This window comes from Engystomops pustulosus, chromosome 8 (genome assembly GCF_040894005.1).
Source record: "Engystomops pustulosus chromosome 8, aEngPut4.maternal, whole genome shotgun sequence".
NCBI lineage: Eukaryota > Metazoa > Chordata > Amphibia > Anura > Leptodactylidae > Engystomops > Engystomops pustulosus.
In genome coordinates, this window is record NC_092418.1 from 5,133,663 (window position 1) to 5,154,467 (window position 20,805).

General features: G+C 41.3%; 1 protein-coding gene and 1 long non-coding RNA gene across 2 annotated transcripts in view; one reads left to right on the forward strand and one right to left on the reverse strand.

Moving 5' to 3' along the window:
* The window catches only part of LOC140076266 (guanylate-binding protein 1-like), an 87,201-nt gene that overhangs the window by 46,540 nt on the left and 19,856 nt on the right, over positions 1-20,805 (forward strand). The window contains exon 5 of the mRNA XM_072122815.1: positions 910-1,097. Coding sequence (XP_071978916.1) covers positions 910-1,097 — 188 coding nt within the window. The remainder of the gene's footprint in view (positions 1-909; positions 1,098-20,805) is intronic.
* Positions 948-20,805, reverse strand: part of LOC140076277 (uncharacterized) — a 61,559-nt gene continuing 41,701 nt past the window's right edge. The window contains exon 3 of the long non-coding RNA XR_011849539.1: positions 948-1,087. This is a non-coding gene — a long non-coding RNA (uncharacterized lncRNA). The remainder of the gene's footprint in view (positions 1,088-20,805) is intronic.

The window sequence follows — 20,805 nt, forward strand, 5'->3', positions numbered from 1 at the left end:
GATATGACCCTGAATGCAGGTCCTGCTGATTGTAGGGGCACAGGACACGACTGCTGCACAGAGCTCCTGCCCCACACCCAGTGGTGAAGCTAGGAGAGACAGGGCCCCCTAGCAGGCTACTGCATGGGGTCCCCCGTTCCACATATTAGTATACTCACACATATAAATACACTTGTGCATATACACATACATACAGTGCCATATGCAACATACTCACATACAGTGTATGCAGACATCACAGAAACTTCATATATACATCACAGTATATGTTATATACATATTATGCTGGACATGTGCAGTACAATATAGATATAATGGTGCACATCCTCCATTCTTTATTGTGTCAGGTCGCATGACTGGGCCCCCTTGCACTGCGGGCCCCATAGAGGCTGCTAGGGCTGCTACCGCTGTAGTTATGCCCCTGCCCACACCAGCCAAAGCACTTAAACATCAATGGTGTGGTGTAGCTTGGTGCCCGACTTTTTCCATCTCACCAGGTGCTGATGGGTCCCAGGACAGTGATAAGGGGGTTGATGTTCGCCCCTTTTTCTCTGGTGTTGGCGCCATCTATTTGACAGCATTATTTCTAAGGTGAATTTCAAGTTAAAAGAAACACAATCCAGGAAAACCATTTTATTTATAAAAAATCCTGAAGACGACAAAGTCCATCATATCCGATGGAGTCCAACACATACAAGGCTCTGCTAAGGGGAAAACATTTGAATGCTTGGAGGCTCCTGCAATTTATCAATAGGGTAAACACATATAGAATTTCTTATTTCTCATTTTTGAAGCCCAAACTGGAGGTGGATAGGAAAGATGACTAATGTAACACTGCTTCTACTTGACCCTCTATTAGTTTTTGCCTATGAGACACTTGGCCTTTTAACCCTTAATTGACTTGTGCAGTTATGTGGCTGAATTGGCTGAACTCATTAAAGTGCAGTCTGGAGACGATGACATTGATGAAGCAGAGTATTCCAGACACTTCCCCATCTTCATATGGGCCTTGAGAGACGTCATGTTAAAGCTAGAGCACAACGGGAAGCCAATCACTGAGGATGAATATCTGGAGGACGCCATGACCCTAAAGAAAGGTAATAATGATGATGAGAATACAAAAATCAGCATGGAGGGATTTTCTCCACCGAAAAAAAAACAGACCATAAGCTACAATAGACTAAGCCCAATCATTGAGGTATAGAATAACCTGTGACATCATCTATTGTCAGTAGTGATGTAATGATGGGTCAGTCTTAACTATATAGAGGTAATTGTACAGGGAGGGGGAGGAGATAAGCTGTGACATCATCTATTGTCAGTAGTGATGTAATGATGGGTCAGTCTTATCTATATAGAGGTAATTGTACAGGGAGGGGGAGGAGATAAGCTGTGACATCATCTATTGTCAGTAGTGATGTAATGATGGGTCAGTGTTATCTATATAGAGGTCATTGTACAGGGAGGGGGAGGAGATAAGCTGTGACATCATCTATTGTCAGTAGTGATGTAATGATGGGTCAGTGTTATCTATATAGAGGTCATTGTACAGGGAGGGGGAGGAGATAAGCTGTGACATCATCTATTGTCAGTAGTGATGTAATGATGGGTCAGTTTTATCTATATAGAGGTCATTATACAGGGAGGGGGAGGAGATAAGCTGTGACATCATCTAAAGTCAGTAGTGATGTAATGATGGGTCAGTGTTATCTATATAGAGGTCATTGTACAGGGAGGGGGAGGAGGAGATAAGCTGTGACATCATCGATTGTCAGTAGTGATGTAATGATGTGTCAGTTTTATCTATATAGAGGTCATTATACAGGGAGGGGGAGGAGATAAGCTGTGACATCATCTATTGTCAGTAGTGATGTAATGATGGGTCAGTGTTATCTATATAGAGGTCATTGTACAGGGAGGAGGAGATAAGCTGTGACATCATCTATTGTCAGTAGTGATTTAATGATGTGTCAGTGTTATCTATATAGAGGTAATTGTACAGGGAGGGGGAGGAGATAAGCTGTGACATCATCTATTGTCAGTAGTGATGTAGTGATGGGTCAGTGTTATCTATATAGAGGTCATTGTACAGGGAGGGGGAGGAGATAAGCTGTGACATCATCTATTGTCAGTAGTGATATAGTGATGGGTCAGTGTTATCTATATAGAGGTCATTGTACAGGGAGGGGGGGAGGAGATACGCTGTGACATAATCTATTGTCAGTAGTGATGTAATGATGGGTCAGTGTTATCTATATAGAGGTCATTGTACAGGGAGGAGGAGGAGATAAGCTGTGACATCATCTAAAGTCAGTAGTGATGTAATGATGGGTCAGTTTTATCTATATAGGGGTCATTGTACAGGAAGGGGGAGGGGATAAGCTGTGACATCATCTATTGTCAGTAGTGATGTAATGATGGGTCAGTGATATCTATATAGAGGTCATTGTACAGGGAGGAGGAGATAAGCTGTGACATCATCTATTGTCAGTAGTGATGTAATGATGGATCAGTCTTATCTATATATAGGTCATTGTACAGGGAGGAGGAGGAGATAAGCTGTGACATCATCTATTGTCAGTAGTGATGTAATGATGGGTCAGTGCTATCTATATAGAGGTCATTGTACAGGAAGGGGAGGAGATAAGCTGTGACATCATCTATTGTCAGTAGTGATGCAATGATGGGTCAGTGTTATCTATATAGAGGTCATTGTACAGAAAGGGGGAGGAGATAAGCTGTGACATCATCTATTGTCAGTAGTGATGTAATGATGGGTCAGTGTTATCTATATAGAGGTCATTGTACGGGGAGGGGGAGCAGATAAGCTGTGACATCATCTATTGTCAGAAGTGATGTAATGATGGGTCAGTGTTATCAATATAGAGGTCATTGTACAGGGAGGAGGAGGAGATAAGCTGTGACATCATCTATTGTCAGGAGTGATGTATTGATGGGTCAGTGTTATCTATATAGAGGTCATTGTACAGGGAGGAGGAGGAGATAAGCTGTGACATCATCTATTGTCAGGAGTGATGTATTGATGGGTCAGTGTTATCTATATAGAGGTCATTGTACAGGGAGGAGGAGGAGATAAGCTGTGACATCATCTATTGTCAGCAGTGATGTAATGATGGGTCAGTGTTATCTATTTAGAGGTCATTGTACAGGGAGGAGGAGGAGATAAGCTGTGACATCATCTATAGTCAGTAGTGATGTAATGATGTGTCAGTGTTATCTATATAGAGGTCATTGTGCAGGGAGGAGGAGGAGATAAGCTGTGACATCATCTATTGTTAGTAGTGATGTAATGATGGGTCAGTGTTATCTATATAGAGGTCATTGTACAGGAGGGGAAGAGATAAGCTGTGGTATCATCTATTGTCAGGAGTGATGTAATGATGGGTCAGTGTTATCTATATAGAGGTCATTGTACGGGGAGGGGGAGGAGATAAGCTGTGACATCATCTATTGTCAGTAGTGATGTAATGATGGGTCAGTGTTATCTATATAGAGGACATTGTACAGGGAGGGGGAGGATATAAGCTGTGACATCATCTATTGTCAGTAGTGATGTAATGATATGTCAGTTTTATCTATATAGAGGTCATTATACAGGGAGGGGGAGGAGATAAGCTGTGACATCATCTATTGTCAGTAGTGATGTAATGATTGGTCAGTGTTATCTATATAGAGATCATTGTACAGGGGGGGGGGATAAGCTGTGACATCATCTATTGTCAGTAGTGATGTAATGATGGGTCAGTGTTATTTATATAGAGATCATTGTACAGGGGGGGGGGATAAGCTGTGACATCATCTATTGTCAGTATTGATGTAATGATGGGTCAGTGTTATCTATATAGAGGTCATTGTACAGGGGGGGGGGGTAAGCTGTGACATCATCTATTGTCAGTAGTGATGTAATGATGGGTCAGTGTTATCTATATAGAGGTCATTGTACAGGGGGGGGGGAGGGGATAAGCTGTGACACCATCTATTGTCAGTAGTGATGTAATGATGGGTCAGTGTTATCTATATAGAGGACATTGTACAGGGAGGGGGAGGAGATAAGCTGTTACATCATCTATTGTCAGTTGTGATGTAATGATGGGTCAGTGTTATCTATATAGAGGACATTGTACAGGGAGGGGGAGGAGATAAGCTTTGACATCATCTATTGTCAGTAGTGATGTAATGATGGGTCAGTGTTATCTATATAGAGGTCATAGTACAGGGGGGGGAGGGGATAAGCTGTGACACCATCTATTGTCAGTAGTGATGTAATGATGGGTCAGTGTTATCTATATAGAGGACATTGTACAGGGAGGGGGAGGAGATAAGCTGTTACATCATCTATTGTCAGTAGTGATGTAATGATGGGTCAGTGTTATCTATATAGAGGACATTGTACAGGGAGGGGGAGGAGATAAGCTGTGACATCATCTATTGTCAGTAGTGATGTAATGATGTGTCAGTTTTATCTATATAGAGGTCATTATACAGGGAGGGGGAGGAGATAAGCTGTGACATCATCTATTGTCAGTAGTGATGTAATGATGGGTCAGTGTTATCTATATAGAGGTCATTGTACAGGGAGAAGGAGATAAGCTGTGACATAATCTATTGTCAGAAGTGATGTAGTGATGGGTCAGTGTTATCTATATAGAGGTCATTGTACAGGGAGGGGGGGTGGAGATAAGCTGTGACATCATCTATTGTCAGGAGTGATGTAATGATGGGTCAGTGTTATCTATATAGAGGTTATTGTACGGGGAGGGGGAGGAGATAAGCTGTGACATCATCTAAAGTCAGTAGTGATGTAATGATGGGTCAGTGTTATCTATATAGAGGACATTGTACAGGGAATGGGGGGAGGAGATAAGCTGTGGCATCATCTATTGTCAGTAGTGATGTAATGATGGGTCAGTGTTATCTATATAGAGGTCATTGTACAGGGAGGGAGAGGAGATAAGCTGTGACATCATCTATTGTCAGTAGTGATGTAATGATGTTTCAGTTTTATCTATATAGAGGTCATTATACAGGGAGGGGGAAGAGATAAGCTGTGACATCATCTATTGTTAGTAGTGATGTAATGATGGGTCAGTGTTATCTATATAGAGGTCATTGTACAGGAGGGGAAGAGATAAGCTGTGGTATCATCTATTGTCAGGAGTGATGTAATGATGGGTCAGTGTTATCTATATAGAGGTCATTGTACAGGGAGGAGGAGGAGATAAGCTGTGACATCATCTATTGTCAGTAGTGATGTAATGATGGGTCAGTGTTATCTATATAGAGGTCATTGTGCAGGGAGGGGGAGGAGATAAGCTGTGACATCATCTATTGTCAGTAGTGATGTAATGATGTTTCAGTTTTATCTATATAGAGGTCATTATACAGGGAGGGGGAGGAGATAAGCTGTGACATCATCTATTGTCAGTAGTGATGTAATGATGGGTCAGTGTTATCTATATAGAGGTCATTGTACAGGGAGTAGGAGATAAGCTGTGACATCATCTATTGTCAGTAGTGATGTAATGATGGGTCAGTGTTATCTATATAGAGGACAATGTACAGGGAATGGGGGGAGGAGATAAGCTGTGACATCATCTATTGTCAGTAGTGATGTAATGATGGGTCAGTGTTATCTATATAGAGGTCATTGTACAGGGAGTAGGAGATAAGCTGTGACATCATCTATTGTCAGTAGTGATGTAATGATGGGTCAGTGTTATCTATATAGAGGACAATGTACAGGGAATGGGGGGGAGGAGATAAGCTGTGACATCATCTATTGTCAGTAGTGATGTAATGATGTGTCAGTTTATCTATATAGAGGTCATTATACAGGGAGGGGGAGGATATAAGCTGTGACATCATCTATTGTCAGTAGTGATGTAATGATGGGTCAGTGTTATCTATATAAAGGTTATTGTACGGCGAGGGGGAGGAGATAAGCTGTGACATCATCTATTGTCAGTAGTGATGTAGTGATGGGTCAGTGTTATCTATATAGAGGTCATTGTACAGGGAGAAGGGGTGGAGATAAGCTTTGACATCAACTATTGTCAGTAGTGATGTAATGATGGGTCAGTGTTATCTATATAGAGGTCATTGTACAGGGAGGGGGAGGAGATGAGCTGTGACATCATCTATTGTCAGTAGTGATGTAGTGATGGGTCAGTGTTATCTATATAGAGGTCATTGTACAGGGAGGGGGAGGGGATAAGCTGTGACATCATCTATTGTTAGTTGTGATGTAATGATGGGTCAGTGTTATCTATATAGAGGTCATTGTACAGGAGGGGAAGAGATAAGCTGTGGTATCATCTATTGTCAGGAGTGATGTAATGATGGGTCAGTGTTATCTATATAGAGGTCATTGTACGGGGAGGGGGAGGAGATAAGCTGTGATATCATCTATTGTCAGTAGTGATGTAATGATGGGTCAGTGTTATCTATATAGAGGTCATTGTACAGGGAGGAGGAGGAGATAAGCTGTGACATCATCTATTGTCAGGAGTGATGTAATGATGGGTCAGTGTTATCTATATAGAGGTCATTGTACAGGAGGGGAAGAGATAAGCTGTGGTATCATCTATTGTCAGGAGTAATGTAATGATGGGTCAGTGTTATCTATATAGAGGTCATTGTACGGGGAGGGGGAAGAGATAAGCTGTGACATCATCTATTGTCAGTAGTGATGTAATGATGGGTCAGTGTTATCTATATAGAGGTCATTGTACAGGGAGGAGGAGGAGATAAGCTGTGACATCATCTATTGTCAGGAGTGATGTATTGATGGGTCAGTGTTATCTATATAGAGGTCATTGTACAGGGAGGAGGAGGAGATAAGCTGTGACATCATCTATTGTCAGCAGTGATGTAATGATGGGTCAGTGTTATCTATATAGAGGTCATTGTACAGGGAGGAGGAGGAGATAAGCTGTGACATCATCTATAGTCAGTAGTGATGTAATGATGTGTCAGTGTTATCTATATAGAGGTCATTGTACAGGAGGGGAAGAGATAAGCTGTGGTATCATCTATTGTCAGGAGTGATGTAATGATGGGTCAGTGTTATCTATATAGAGGTCATTGTACGGGGAGGGGGAAGAGATAAGCTGTGACATCATCTATTGTTAGTAGTGATGTAATGATGGGTCAGTGTTATCTATATAGAGGTCATTGTACAGGAGGGGAAGAGATAAGCTGTGGTATCATCTATTGTCAGGAGTGATGTAATGATGGGTCAGTGTTATCTATATAGAGGTCATTGTACAGGGAGGAGGAGGAGATAAGCTGTGACATCATCTATTGTCAGCAGTGATGTAATGATGGGTCAGTGTTATCTATATAGAGGTCATTGTACAGGGAGGAGGAGGAGATAAGCTGTGACATCATCTATAGTCAGTAGTGATGTAATGATGTGTCAGTGTTATCTATATAGAGGTCATTGTGCAGGGAGGAGGAGGAGATAAGCTGTGACATCATCTATTGTTAGTAGTGATGTAATGATGGGTCAGTGTTATCTATATAGAGGTCATTGTACAGGAGGGGAAGAGATAAGCTGTGGTATCATCTATTGTCAGGAGTGATGTAATGATGGGTCAGTGTTATCTATATAGAGGTCATTGTACGGGGAGGGGGAGGAGATAAGCTGTGACATCATCTATTGTCAGTAGTGATGTAATGATGGGTCAGTGTTATCTATATAGAGGACATTGTACAGGGAGGGGGAGGATATAAGCTGTGACATCATCTATTGTCAGTAGTGATGTAATGATATGTCAGTTTTATCTATATAGAGGTCATTATACAGGGAGGGGGAGGAGATATGCTGTGACATCATCTATTGTCAGTAGTGATGTAATGATTGGTCAGTGTTATCTATATAGAGGTCATTGTACAGGGAGTAGGAGATAAGCTGTGACATCATCTATTGTCAGTAGTGATGTAATGATGGGTCAGTGTTATCTATATAGAGATCATTGTACAGGGGGGGGGGATAAGCTGTGACATCATCTATTGTCAGTAGTGATGTAATGATGGGTCAGTGTTATCTATATAGAGATCATTGTACAGGGGGGGGGATAAGCTGTGACATCATCTATTGTCAGTATTGATGTAATGATGGGTCAGTGTTATCTATATAGAGGTCATTGTACAAGGGGGGGGGGGGGGTAAGCTGTGACATCATCTATTGTCAGTAGTGATGTAATGATGGGTCAGTGTTATCTATATAGAGGTCATTGTACAGGGGGGGGGGAGGGGATAAGCTGTGACACCATCTATTGTCAGTAGTGATGTAATGATGGGTCAGTGTTATCTATATAGAGGACATTGTACAGGGAGGGGGAGGAGATAAGCTGTTACATCATCTATTGTCAGTTGTGATGTAATGATGGGTCAGTGTTATCTATATAGAGGACATTGTACAGGGAGGGGGAGGAGATAAGCTTTGACATCATCTATTGTCAGTAGTGATGTAATGATGGGTCAGTGTTATCTATATAGAGGTCATAGTACAGGGGGGGGAGGGGATAAGCTGTGACACCATCTATTGTCAGTAGTGATGTAATGATGGGTCAGTGTTATCTATATAGAGGACATTGTACAGGGAGGGGGAGGAGATAAGCTGTTACATCATCTATTGTCAGTAGTGATGTAATGATGGGTCAGTGTTATCTATATAGAGGACATTGTACAGGGAGGGGGAGGAGATAAGCTGTGACATCATCTATTGTCAGTAGTGATGTAATGATGTGTCAGTTTTATCTATATAGAGGTCATTATACAGGGAGGGGGAGGAGATAAGCTGTGACATCATCTATTGTCAGTAGTGATGTAATGATGGGTCAGTGTTATCTATATAGAGGTCATTGTACAGGGAGAAGGAGATAAGCTGTGACATAATCTATTGTCAGAAGTGATGTAGTGATGGGTCAGTGTTATCTATATAGAGGTCATTGTACAGGGAGGGGGGTGGAGATAAGCTGTGACATCATCTATTGTCAGGAGTGATGTAATGATGGGTCAGTGTTATCTATATAGAGGTTATTGTACGGGGAGGGGGAGGAGATAAGCTGTGACATCATCTAAAGTCAGTAGTGATGTAATGATGGGTCAGTGTTATCTATATAGAGGACATTGTACAGGGAATGGGGGGAGGAGATAAGCTGTGGCATCATCTATTGTCAGTAGTGATGTAATGATGGGTCAGTGTTATCTATATAGAGGTCATTGTACAGGGAGGGAGAGGAGATAAGCTGTGACATCATCTATTGTCAGTAGTGATGTAATGATGTTTCAGTTTTATCTATATAGAGGTCATTATACAGGGAGGGGGAGGAGATAAGCTGTGACATCATCTATTGTCAGTAGTGATGTAATGATGGGTCAGTGTTATCTATATAGAGGTCATTGTGCAGGGAGGGGGAGGAGATAAGCTGTGACATCATCTATTGTCAGTAGTGATGTAATGATGTTTCAGTTTTATCTATTTAGAGGTCATTATACAGGGAGGGGGAGGAGATAAGCTGTGACATCATCTATTGTCAGTAGTGATGTAATGATGGGTCAGTGTTATCTATATAGAGGTCATTGTACAGGGAGTAGGAGATAAGCTGTGACATCATCTATTGTCAGTAGTGATGTAATGATGGGTCAGTGTTATCTATATAGAGGACAATGTACAGGGAATGGGGGGAGGAGATAAGCTGTGACATCATCTATTGTCAGTAGTGATGTAATGATGGGTCAGTGTTATCTATATAGAGGTCATTGTACAGGGAGTAGGAGATAAGCTGTGACATCATCTATTGTCAGTAGTGATGTAATGATGGGTCAGTGTTATCTATATAGAGGACAATGTACAGGGAATGGGGGGGAGGAGATAAGCTGTGACATCATCTATTGTCAGTAGTGATGTAATGATGTGTCAGTTTATCTATATAGAGGTCATTATACAGGGAGGGGGAGGATATAAGCTGTGACATCATCTATTGTCAGTAGTGATGTAATGATGGGTCAGTGTTATCTATATAAAGGTTATTGTACGGCGAGGGGGAGGAGATAAGCTGTGACATCATCTATTGTCAGTAGTGATGTAGTGATGGGTCAGTGTTATCTATATAGAGGTCATTGTACAGGGAGAAGGGGTGGAGATAAGCTTTGACATCAACTATTGTCAGTAGTGATTTAATGATGGGTCAGTGTTATCTATATAGAGGTCATTGTACAGGGAGGGGGAGGAGATGAGCTGTGACATCATCTATTGTCAGTAGTGATGTAGTGATGGGTCAGTGTTATCTATATAGAGGTCATTGTACAGGGAGGGGGAGGGGATAAGCTGTGACATCATCTATTGTTAGTTGTGATGTAATGATGGGTCAGTGTTATCTATATAGAGGTCATTGTACAGGAGGGGAAGAGATAAGCTGTGGTATCATCTATTGTCAGGAGTGATGTAATGATGGGTCAGTGTTATCTATATAGAGGTCATTGTACGGGGAGGGGGAGGAGATAAGCTGTGATATCATCTATTGTCAGTAGTGATGTAATGATGGGTCAGTGTTATCTATATAGAGGTCATTGTACAGGGAGGAGGAGGAGATAAGCTGTGACATCATCTATTGTCAGGAGTGATGTAATGATGGGTCAGTGTTATCTATATAGAGGTCATTGTACAGGAGGGGAAGAGATAAGCTGTGGTATCATCTATTGTCAGGAGTAATGTAATGATGGGTCAGTGTTATCTATATAGAGGTCATTGTACGGGGAGGGGGAAGAGATAAGCTGTGACATCATCTATTGTCAGTAGTGATGTAATGATGGGTCAGTGTTATCTATATAGAGGTCATTGTACAGGGAGGAGGAGGAGATAAGCTGTGACATCATCTATTGTCAGGAGTGATGTATTGATGGGTCAGTGTTATCTATATAGAGGTCATTGTACAGGGAGGAGGAGGAGATAAGCTGTGACATCATCTATTGTCAGCAGTGATGTAATGATGGGTCAGTGTTATCTATATAGAGGTCATTGTACAGGGAGGAGGAGGAGATAAGCTGTGACATCATCTATAGTCAGTAGTGATGTAATGATGTGTCAGTGTTATCTATATAGAGGTCATTGTACAGGAGGGGAAGAGATAAGCTGTGGTATCATCTATTGTCAGGAGTGATGTAATGATGGGTCAGTGTTATCTATATAGAGGTCATTGTACGGGGAGGGGGAAGAGATAAGCTGTGACATCATCTATTGTTAGTAGTGATGTAATGATGGGTCAGTGTTATCTATATAGAGGTCATTGTACAGGAGGGGAAGAGATAAGCTGTGGTATCATCTATTGTCAGGAGTGATGTAATGATGGGTCAGTGTTATCTATATAGAGGTCATTGTACGGGGAGGGGGAGGAGATAAGCTGTGACATCATCTATTGTCAGTAGTGATGTAATGATGGGTCAGTGTTATCTATATAGAGGACATTGTACAGGGAGGGGGAGGATATAAGCTGTGACATCATCTATTGTCAGTAGTGATGTAATGATATGTCAGTTTTATCTATATAGAGGTCATTATACAGGGAGGGGGAGGAGATAAGCTGTGACATCATCTATTGTCAGTAGTGATGTAATGATAGGTCAGTGTTATCTATATAGAGGTCATTGTACAGGGAGTAGGAGATAAGCTGTGACATCATCTATTGTCAGTAGTGATGTAATGATGGGTCAGTGTTATCTATATAGAGGTCATTGTACAGGGGGGGGGGAGGGGATAAGCTGTGACACCATCTATTGTCAGTAGTGATGTAATGATGGGTCAGTGTTATCTATATAGAGGTTATTGTACGGGGAGGGGGAGGAGATAAGCTGTGACATCATCTATTGTCAGTAGTGATGTAATGATGGGTCAGTGTTATCTATATAGAGGACATTGTACAGGGAGGGGGAGGAGATAAGCTGTTACATCATCTATTGTCAGTAGTGATGTAATGATGGGTCAGTGTTATCTATATAGAGGACATTGTACAGGCAGGGGGAGGAGATAAGCTGTGACATCATCTATTGTCAGTAGTGATGTAATGATGTGTCAGTTTTATCTATATAGAGGTCATTATACAGGGAGGGGGAGGAGATAAGCTGTGACATCATCTATTGTCAGTAGTGATGTAATGATGGGTCAGTGTTATCTATATAGAGGTCATTGTACAGGGAGAAGGAGATAAGCTGTGACATAATCTATTGTCAGAAGTGATGTAGTGATGGGTCAGTGTTATCTATATAGAGGTCATTGTACAGGGAGGGGGGGTGGAGATAAGCTGTGACATCATCTATTGTCAGGAGTGATGTAATGATGGGTCAGTGTTATCTATATAGAGGTTATTGTACGGGGAGGGGGAGGAGATAAGCTGTGACATCATCTAAAGTCAGTAGTGATGTAATGATGGGTCAGTGTTATCTATATAGAGGACATTGTACAGGGAATGGGGGGAGGAGATAAGCTGTGACATCATCTATTGTCAGTAGTGATGTAATGATGGGTCAGTGTTATCTATATAGAGGTCATTGTACAGGGAGGGAGAGGAGATAAGCTGTGACATCATCTATTGTCAGTAGTGATGTAATGATGGGTCAGTGTTATCTATATAGAGGTCATTGTGCAGGGAGGGGGAGGAGATAAGCTGTGACATCATCTATTGTCAGTAGTGATGTAATGATGTTTCAGTTTTATCTATATAGAGGTCAATATACAGGGAGGAAGAGGAGATAAGCTGTGACATCATCTATTGTCAGTAGTGATGTAATGATGGGTCAGTGTTATCTATATAGAGGTCATTGTACAGGGAGTAGGAGATAAGCTGTGACATCATCTATTGTCAGTAGTGATGTAATGATGTGTCAGTTTATCTATATAGAGGTCATTATACAGGGAGGGGGAGGATATAAGCTGTGACATCATCTATTGTCAGTAGTGATGTAATGATGGGTCAGTGTTATCTATATAAAGGTTATTGTACGGGGAGGGGGAGGAGATAAGCTGTGACATCATCTAAAGTCAGTAGTGATGTAATGATGGGTCAGTGTTATCTATATAGAGGACATTGTACAGGGAATGGGGGGAGGAGATAAGCTGTGACATCATCTATTGTCAGTAGTGATGTAATGATGTGTCAGTTTATCTATATAGAGGTCATTATACAGGGAGGGGAAGGATATAAGCTGTGACATCATCTATTGTCAGTAGTGATGTAATGATGGGTCAGTGTTATCTATATAAAGGTTATTGTACGGGGAGGGGGAGGAGATAAGCTGTGACATCATCTAAAGTCAGTAGTGATGTAATGATGGGTCAGTGTTATCTATATAGAGGACATTGTACAGGGAATGGGGGGAGGAGATAAGCTGTGACATCATCTATTGTCAGTAGTGATGTAATGATGTTTCAGTTTTATCTATATAGAGGTCATTATACAGGGAGGGGGAGGAGATAAGCTGTGACATCATCTATTGTCAGTAGTGATGTAATGATGTGTCAGTGTTATCTATATAGAGGTCATTGTACAGGGAGTAGGAGATAAGCTGTGACATCATCTATTGTCAGGAGTGATGTAATGATGGGTCAGTGTTATCTATATAAAGGTCATTGTACAGGGAGGAGGAGATAAGCTGTGACATCATCTATTGTCAGTAGTGATGTAATGATGGGTCAGTGTTATCTATATAGAGGTCATTGTACAGGGAGAAGGGGTGGAGATAAGCTTTGACATTACCTATTGTCAGTAGTGATGTAATGACGGGTCAGTGTTATCTATATAGAGGTCATTGTACAGGGAGGGGGAGGAGATGAGCTGTGACATCATCTATTGTCAGTAGTGATGTAGTGATGGGTCAGTGTTATCTATATAGAGGTCATTGTACAGGGAGGGGGAGGGGATAAGCTGTGACATCATCTATTGTTAGTTGTGATGTAATGATGGGTCAGTGTTATCTATATAGAGGTCATTGTACAGGAGGGGAAGAGATAAGCTGTGGTATCATCTATTGTCAGGAGTGATGTAATGATGGGTCAGTGTTATCTATATAGAGGTCATTGTACGGGTAGGGGGAAGAGATAAGCTGTGATATCATCTATTGTCAGTAGTGATGTAATGATGGGTCAGTGTTATCTATATAGAGGTCATTGTACAGGGAGGAGGAGGAGATAAGCTGTGACATCATCTATTGTCAGGAGTGATGTAATGATGGGTCAGTGTTATCTATATAGAGGTCATTGTACAGGAGGGGAAGAGATAAGCTGTGGTATCATCTATTGTCAGGAGTGATGTAATGATGGGTCAGTGTTATCTATATAGAGGTCATTGTACAGGGGGGGGGATAAGCTGTGACATCATCTAAAGTCAGTAGTGATGTAATGATGGGTCAGTGTTATCTATATAGAGGTCATTGTACAGGAGGGGAAGAGATAAGCTGTGGTATCATCTATTGTCAGGAGTGATGTAATGATGGGTCAGTGTTATCTATATAGAGGTCATTGTACAGGGAGTAGGAGATAAGCTGTGACATCATCTATTGTTAGTTGTGATGTAATGATGGGTCAGTGTTATCTATATAGAGGTCATTGTACAGGAGGGGAAGAGATAAGCTGTGACATCATCTATTGTCAGCAGTGATGTAATGATGGGTCAGTGTTATCTATATAGAGGTCATTGTACAGGGAGGAGGAGGAGATAAGCTGTGGTATCATCTATTGTCAGGAGTGATGTAATGATGGGTCAGTGTTATCTATATAGAGGTCATTGTATAGGGAATGGGGGGAGGAGATAAGCTGTGACATCATCTATTGTCAGTAGTGATGTAATGATGGGTCAGTGTTATCTATATAGAAGTCATTGTACAGGGAGGGAGAGGAGATAAGCTGTGACATCATCTATCGTCAGTAGTGATGTAATGATGGGTCAGTGTTATCTATATAGAGGTCATTGTACAGGGGGGGGGAGGGGATAAGCTGTGACACCATCTATTGTCAGTAGTGATGTAATGATGGGTCAGTGTTATCTATATAGAGGACATTGTACAGGAAGGGGTAGGAGATAAGCTGTGACATCATCTATTGTCAGTAGTGATGTAATGATGGGTCAGTGTTATCTATATAGAGGTCATTGTACAGGGAGGGGGAGGAGATAAGCTGTTACATCATCTATTGTCAGTAGTGATGTAATGATGGGTCAGTGTTATCTATATAGAGGACATTGTACAGGGAGGGGGAGGAGATAAGCTGTGACATCATCTATTGTCAGTAGTGATGTAATGATGTGTCAGTTTTATCTATATAGAGGTCATTATACAGGGAGGGGGAGGAGATAAGCTGTGACATCATCTATTGTCAGTAGTGATGTAATGATGGGTCAGTGTTATCTATATAGAGGTCATTGTACAGGGAGAAGGAGATAAGCTGTGACATAATCTATTGTCAGAAGTGATGTAGTGATGGGTCAGTGTTATCTATATAGAGGTCATTGTACAGGGAGGGGGGGTGGAGATAAGCTGTGACATCATCTATTGTCAGGAGTGATGTAATGATGGGTCAGTGTTATCTATATAGAGGTTATTGTACGGGGAGGGGGAGGAGATAAGCTGTGACATCATCTAAAGTCAGTAGTGATGTAATGATGGGTCAGTGTTATCTATATAGAGGTCATTGTACAGGGAGGGAGAGGAGATAAGCTGTGACATCATCTATTGTCAGTAGTGATGTAATGATGTTTCAGTTTTATCTATATAGAGGTCATTATACAGGGAGGGGGAGGAGATAAGCTGTGACATCATCTATTGTCAGTATTGATGTAATGATGGGTCAGTGTTATCTATATAGAGGTCATTGTACAGGGAGTAGGAGATAAGCTGTGACATCATCTATTGTCAGTAGTGATGTAATGATGGGTCAGTGTTATCTATATAGAGGACATTGTACAGGGAATGGGGGGAGGAGATAAGCTGTGACATCATCTATTGTCAGTAGTGATGTAATGATGTGTCAGTTTATCTATATAGAGGTCATTATAAAGGGAGGGGGAGGATATAAGCTGTGACATCATCTATTGTCAGTAGTGATGTAATGATGGGTCAGTGTTATCTATATAGAGGTCATTGTACAGGGAGAAGGAGATAAGCTGTGACATAATCTATTGTCAGAAGTGATGTAGTGATGGGTCAGTGTTATCTATATAGAGGTCATTGTACAGGGAGGGGGGGTGGAGATAAGCTGTGACATCATCTATTGTCAGGAGTGATGTAATGATGGGTCAGTGTTATCTATATAGAGGTTATTGTACGGGGAGGGGGAGGAGATAAGCTGTGACATCATCTAAAGTCAGTAGTGATGTAATGATGGGTCAGTGTTATCTATATAGAGGTCATTGTACAGGGAGGGAGAGGAGATAAGCTGTGACATCATCTATTGTCAGTAGTGATGTAATGATGGGTCAGTGTTATCTATATAGAGGTCATTGTGCAGGGAGGGGGAGGAGATAAGCTGTGACATCATCTATTGTCAGTAGTGATGTAATGATGTTTCAGTTTTATCTATATAGAGGTCATTATACAGGGAGGGGGAGGAGATAAGCTGTGACATCAACTATTGTCAGTAGTGATGTAATGATGGGTCAGTGTTATCTATATAGAGGTCATTGTACAGGGAGTAGGAGATAAGCTGTAACATCATCTATTGTCAGTAGTGATGTAATGATGGGTCAGTGTTATCTATATAGAGGACATTGTACAGGGAATGGGGGGAGGAGATAAGCTGTGACATCATCTATTGTCAGTAGTGATGTAATGATGTGTCAGTTTATCTATATAGAGGTCATTATACAGGGAGGGGGAGGTTATAAGCTGTGACATCATCTATTGTCAGTAGTGATGTAATGATGGGTCAGTGTTATCTATATAAAGGTTATTGTTCGGGGAGGGAGGGAGATAAGCTGTGACATCATCTAAAGTCAGTAGTGATGTAATGATGGGTCAGTGTTATCTATATAGAGGACATTGTACAGGGAATGGGGGGAGGAGATAAGCTGTGACATCATCTATTGTCAGTAGTGATGTAATGATGTTTCAGTTTTATCTATATAGAGGTCATTATACAGGGAGGGGGAGGAAATAAGCTGTGACATCATCTATTGTCAGTAGTGATGTAATGATGGGTCAGTGTTATCTATATAGAGGTCATTGTACAGGGAGTAGGAGATAAGCTGTGACATCATCTATTGTCAGTAGTGATGTAATGATGGGTCAGTGTTATCTATATAGAGGACATTGTACAGGGAATGGGGGGAGGAGATAAGCTGTGACATCATCTATTGTCAGTAGTGATGTAATGATGTGTCAGTTTATCTATATAGAGGTCATTGTACAGGGAGGGGGAGGAGATAAGCTGTGACATCATCTATTGTCAGTAGTGATGTAATGATGGGTCAGTGTTATCTATATAGAGGTCATTATAAAGGGAGGGGGAGGATATAAGCTGTGACATCATCTATTGTCAGTAGTGATGTAATGATGGGTCAGTGTTATCTTTATAAAGGTCATTGTACAGGGAGGAGGAGATAAGCTGTGACATCATCTATTGTCAGTAGTGATGTAGTGATGGGTCAGTGTTATCTATATAGAGGTCATTGTACAGGGAGAAGGGGTGGAGATAAGCTTTGACATCACCTATTGTCAGTAGTGATGTAATGATGGGTCAGTGTTATCTATATAGAGGTCATTGTACAGGGAGGGGGAGGAGATGAGCTGTGACATCATCTATTGTCAGTAGTGATGTAGTGATGGGTCAGTGTTATCTATATAGAGGTCATTGTACAGGGAGGGGGAGGGGATAAGCTGTGACATCATCTATTGTTAGTAGTGATGTAATGATGGGTCAGTGTTATCTATATAGAGGTCATTGTACAGGAGGGGAAGAGATAAGCTGTGGTATCATCTATTGTCAGGATTGATGTAATGATGGGTCAGTGTTATCTATATAGAGGTCATTGTACGGGGAGGGGGAAGAGATAAGCTGTGACATCATCTATTGTCAGTAGTGATGTAATGATGGGTCAGTGTTATCTATATAGAGGTCATTGTACAGGGAGGAGGAGGAGATAAGCTGTGACATCATCTATTGTCAGGAGTGATGTAATGATGGGTCAGTGTTATCTATATAGAGGTCATTGTACAGGGAGGAGGAGGAGATAAGCTGTGACATCATCTATTGTCAGCAGTGATGTAATGATGGGTCAGTGTTATCTATATAGAGGTCATTGTACAGGGAGGAGGAGGAGATAAGCTGTGACATCATCTATAGTCAGTAGTGATGTAATGATGTGTCAGTGTTATCTATATAGAGGTCATTGTACAGGGAGGAGGAGGAGATAAGCTGTGGTATCATCTATTGTCAGGAGTGATGTAATGATGGGTCAGTGTTATCTATATAGAGGTCATTGTACGGGGAGGGGGAGGAGATAAGCTGTGACATCATCTATTGTCAGTAGTGATGTAATGATGGGTCAGTGTTATCTATATAGAGGACATTGTACAGGGAGGGGGAGGAGATAAGCTGTGACATCATCTATTGTCAGTAGTGAAGTAATGATATGTCAGTTTTATCTATATAGAGGTCATTATACAGGGAGGGGGAGGAGATAAGCTGTGACATCATCTATTGTCAGTAGTGATGTAATGATGGGTCAGTGTTATCTATATAGAGGTCATTGTACAGGGAGTAGGAGATAAGCTGTGACATCATCTATTGTTAGTTGTGATGTAATGATGGGTCAGTGTTATCTATATAGAGGTCATTGTACAGGAGGGGAAGAGATAAGCTGTGACATCATCTATTGTCAGCAGTGATGTAATGATGGGTCAGTGTTATCTATATAGAGGTCATTGTACAGGGAGGAGGAGGAGATAAGCTGTGGTATCATCTATTGTCAGGAGTGATGTAATGATGGGTCAGTGTTATCTATATAGAGGTCATTGTACGGGGAGGGGGAGGAGATAAGCTGTGACATCATCTATTGTCAGTAGTGATGTAATGATGGGTCAGTGTTATCTATATAGAGGTCATTGTACAGGGAGGAGGAGGAGATAAGCTGTGACATCATCTATTGTCAGGAGTGATGTAATGATGGGTCAGTGTTATCTATATAGAGGTCATTGTACAGGGAGAAGGAGGAGATAAGCTATGACATCATCTATTGTCAGCAGTGATGTAATGATGGGTCAGTGTTATCTATATAGAGGTCATTGTACAGGGAGGGGGAGGAGATAAGCTGTGACATCATCTATAGTCAGTAGTGATGTAATGATGTGTCAGTGTTATCTATATAGAGGTCATTGTACAGGGAGGAGGAGGAGATAAGCTGTGACATCATCTATTGTTAGTAGTGATGTAATGATGGGTCAGTGTTATCTATATAGAGGTCATTGTACAGGAGGGGAAGAGATAAGCTGTTGCATCATCTATTGTCAGGAGTGATGTAATGATGGGTCAGTGTTATCTATATAGAGGTCATTGTACGGGGAGGGGGAGGAGATAAGCTGTGACATCATCTATTGTCAGTAGTGATGTAATGATGGGTCAGTGTTATCTATATAGAGGTCATTGTACAGGGAGGGGGATAAGCTGTGACACCATCTATTGTCAGTAGTGATGTAATGATGGGTCAGTGTTATCTATATAGAGATCATTGTACAGGGGGGGGGATAAGCTGTGACACCATCTATTGTCAGTAGTGATGTAATGATGGGTCAGTGTTATCTATATAGAGGACATTGTACAGAGAGGGGGAGGAGATAAGATGTGACATCATCTATTGTCAGTAGTAATGTAATGATATGTCAGTTTTATCTATATAGAGGTCATTGTACAGGAGGAGATAAGCTGTGACATCATCTATTGTCAGTAGTGATGTAATGATGGGTCATTGTTATCTATATAGAGGTCATTGTACAGGGAGGGGGAGGAGATAAGCTGTGACATCATCTATTGTCAGTAGTGATGTAATGATGGGTCAGTGTTATCTATATAGAGGTCATTGTACAGGGAGGGGGAGGAGGAGATAAGCTGTGACATCATCTATTGTCAGTAGTGATGTAATGATGGGTCAGTGTTATCTATATAGAGGACATTGTACAGGGAATGGGGGGAGGAGATAAGCTGTGACATCATCTATTGTCAGTAGTGATGTAATGATGGGTCAGTGTTATCTATATAGAGGTCATTGTGCAGGGAGGGGGAGGAGATAAGCTGTGATATCTTCTATTGTCAGTAGTGATGTAGTGATGGGTCAGTGTTATCTATATAGAGGTCATTGTACAGGGAGGAGGAGATAAGCTGTGACATCATCTATTGTCAGTAGTGATGTAGTGATGGGTCAGTGTTATCTATATAGAGGTAATTGTACAGGGAGTGGGGGTGGAGATGAGCTGTGACATCATCTATTGTCAGTAGTGATGTAGTGATGGGTCAGTGTTATCTATATAGAGGTAATTGTACAGGGAGGAGGAGGAGATAAGCTGTGACATCATCTATTGTCAGTAGTGATGTAGTGATGGGTCAGTGTTATTTATATAGAGGTCATTGAACAGGGAGGGGGGGTGGAGATAAGCTGTGACATCATCTATTGTCAGTAGTGATGTAGTGATGGGTCAGTGTTATTTATATAGAGGTCATTGTACAGGGAGGGGGGGTGGAGATAAGCTGTGACATCACCTATTGTCAGTAGTGATGTAATGATGGGTCAGTGTTATCTA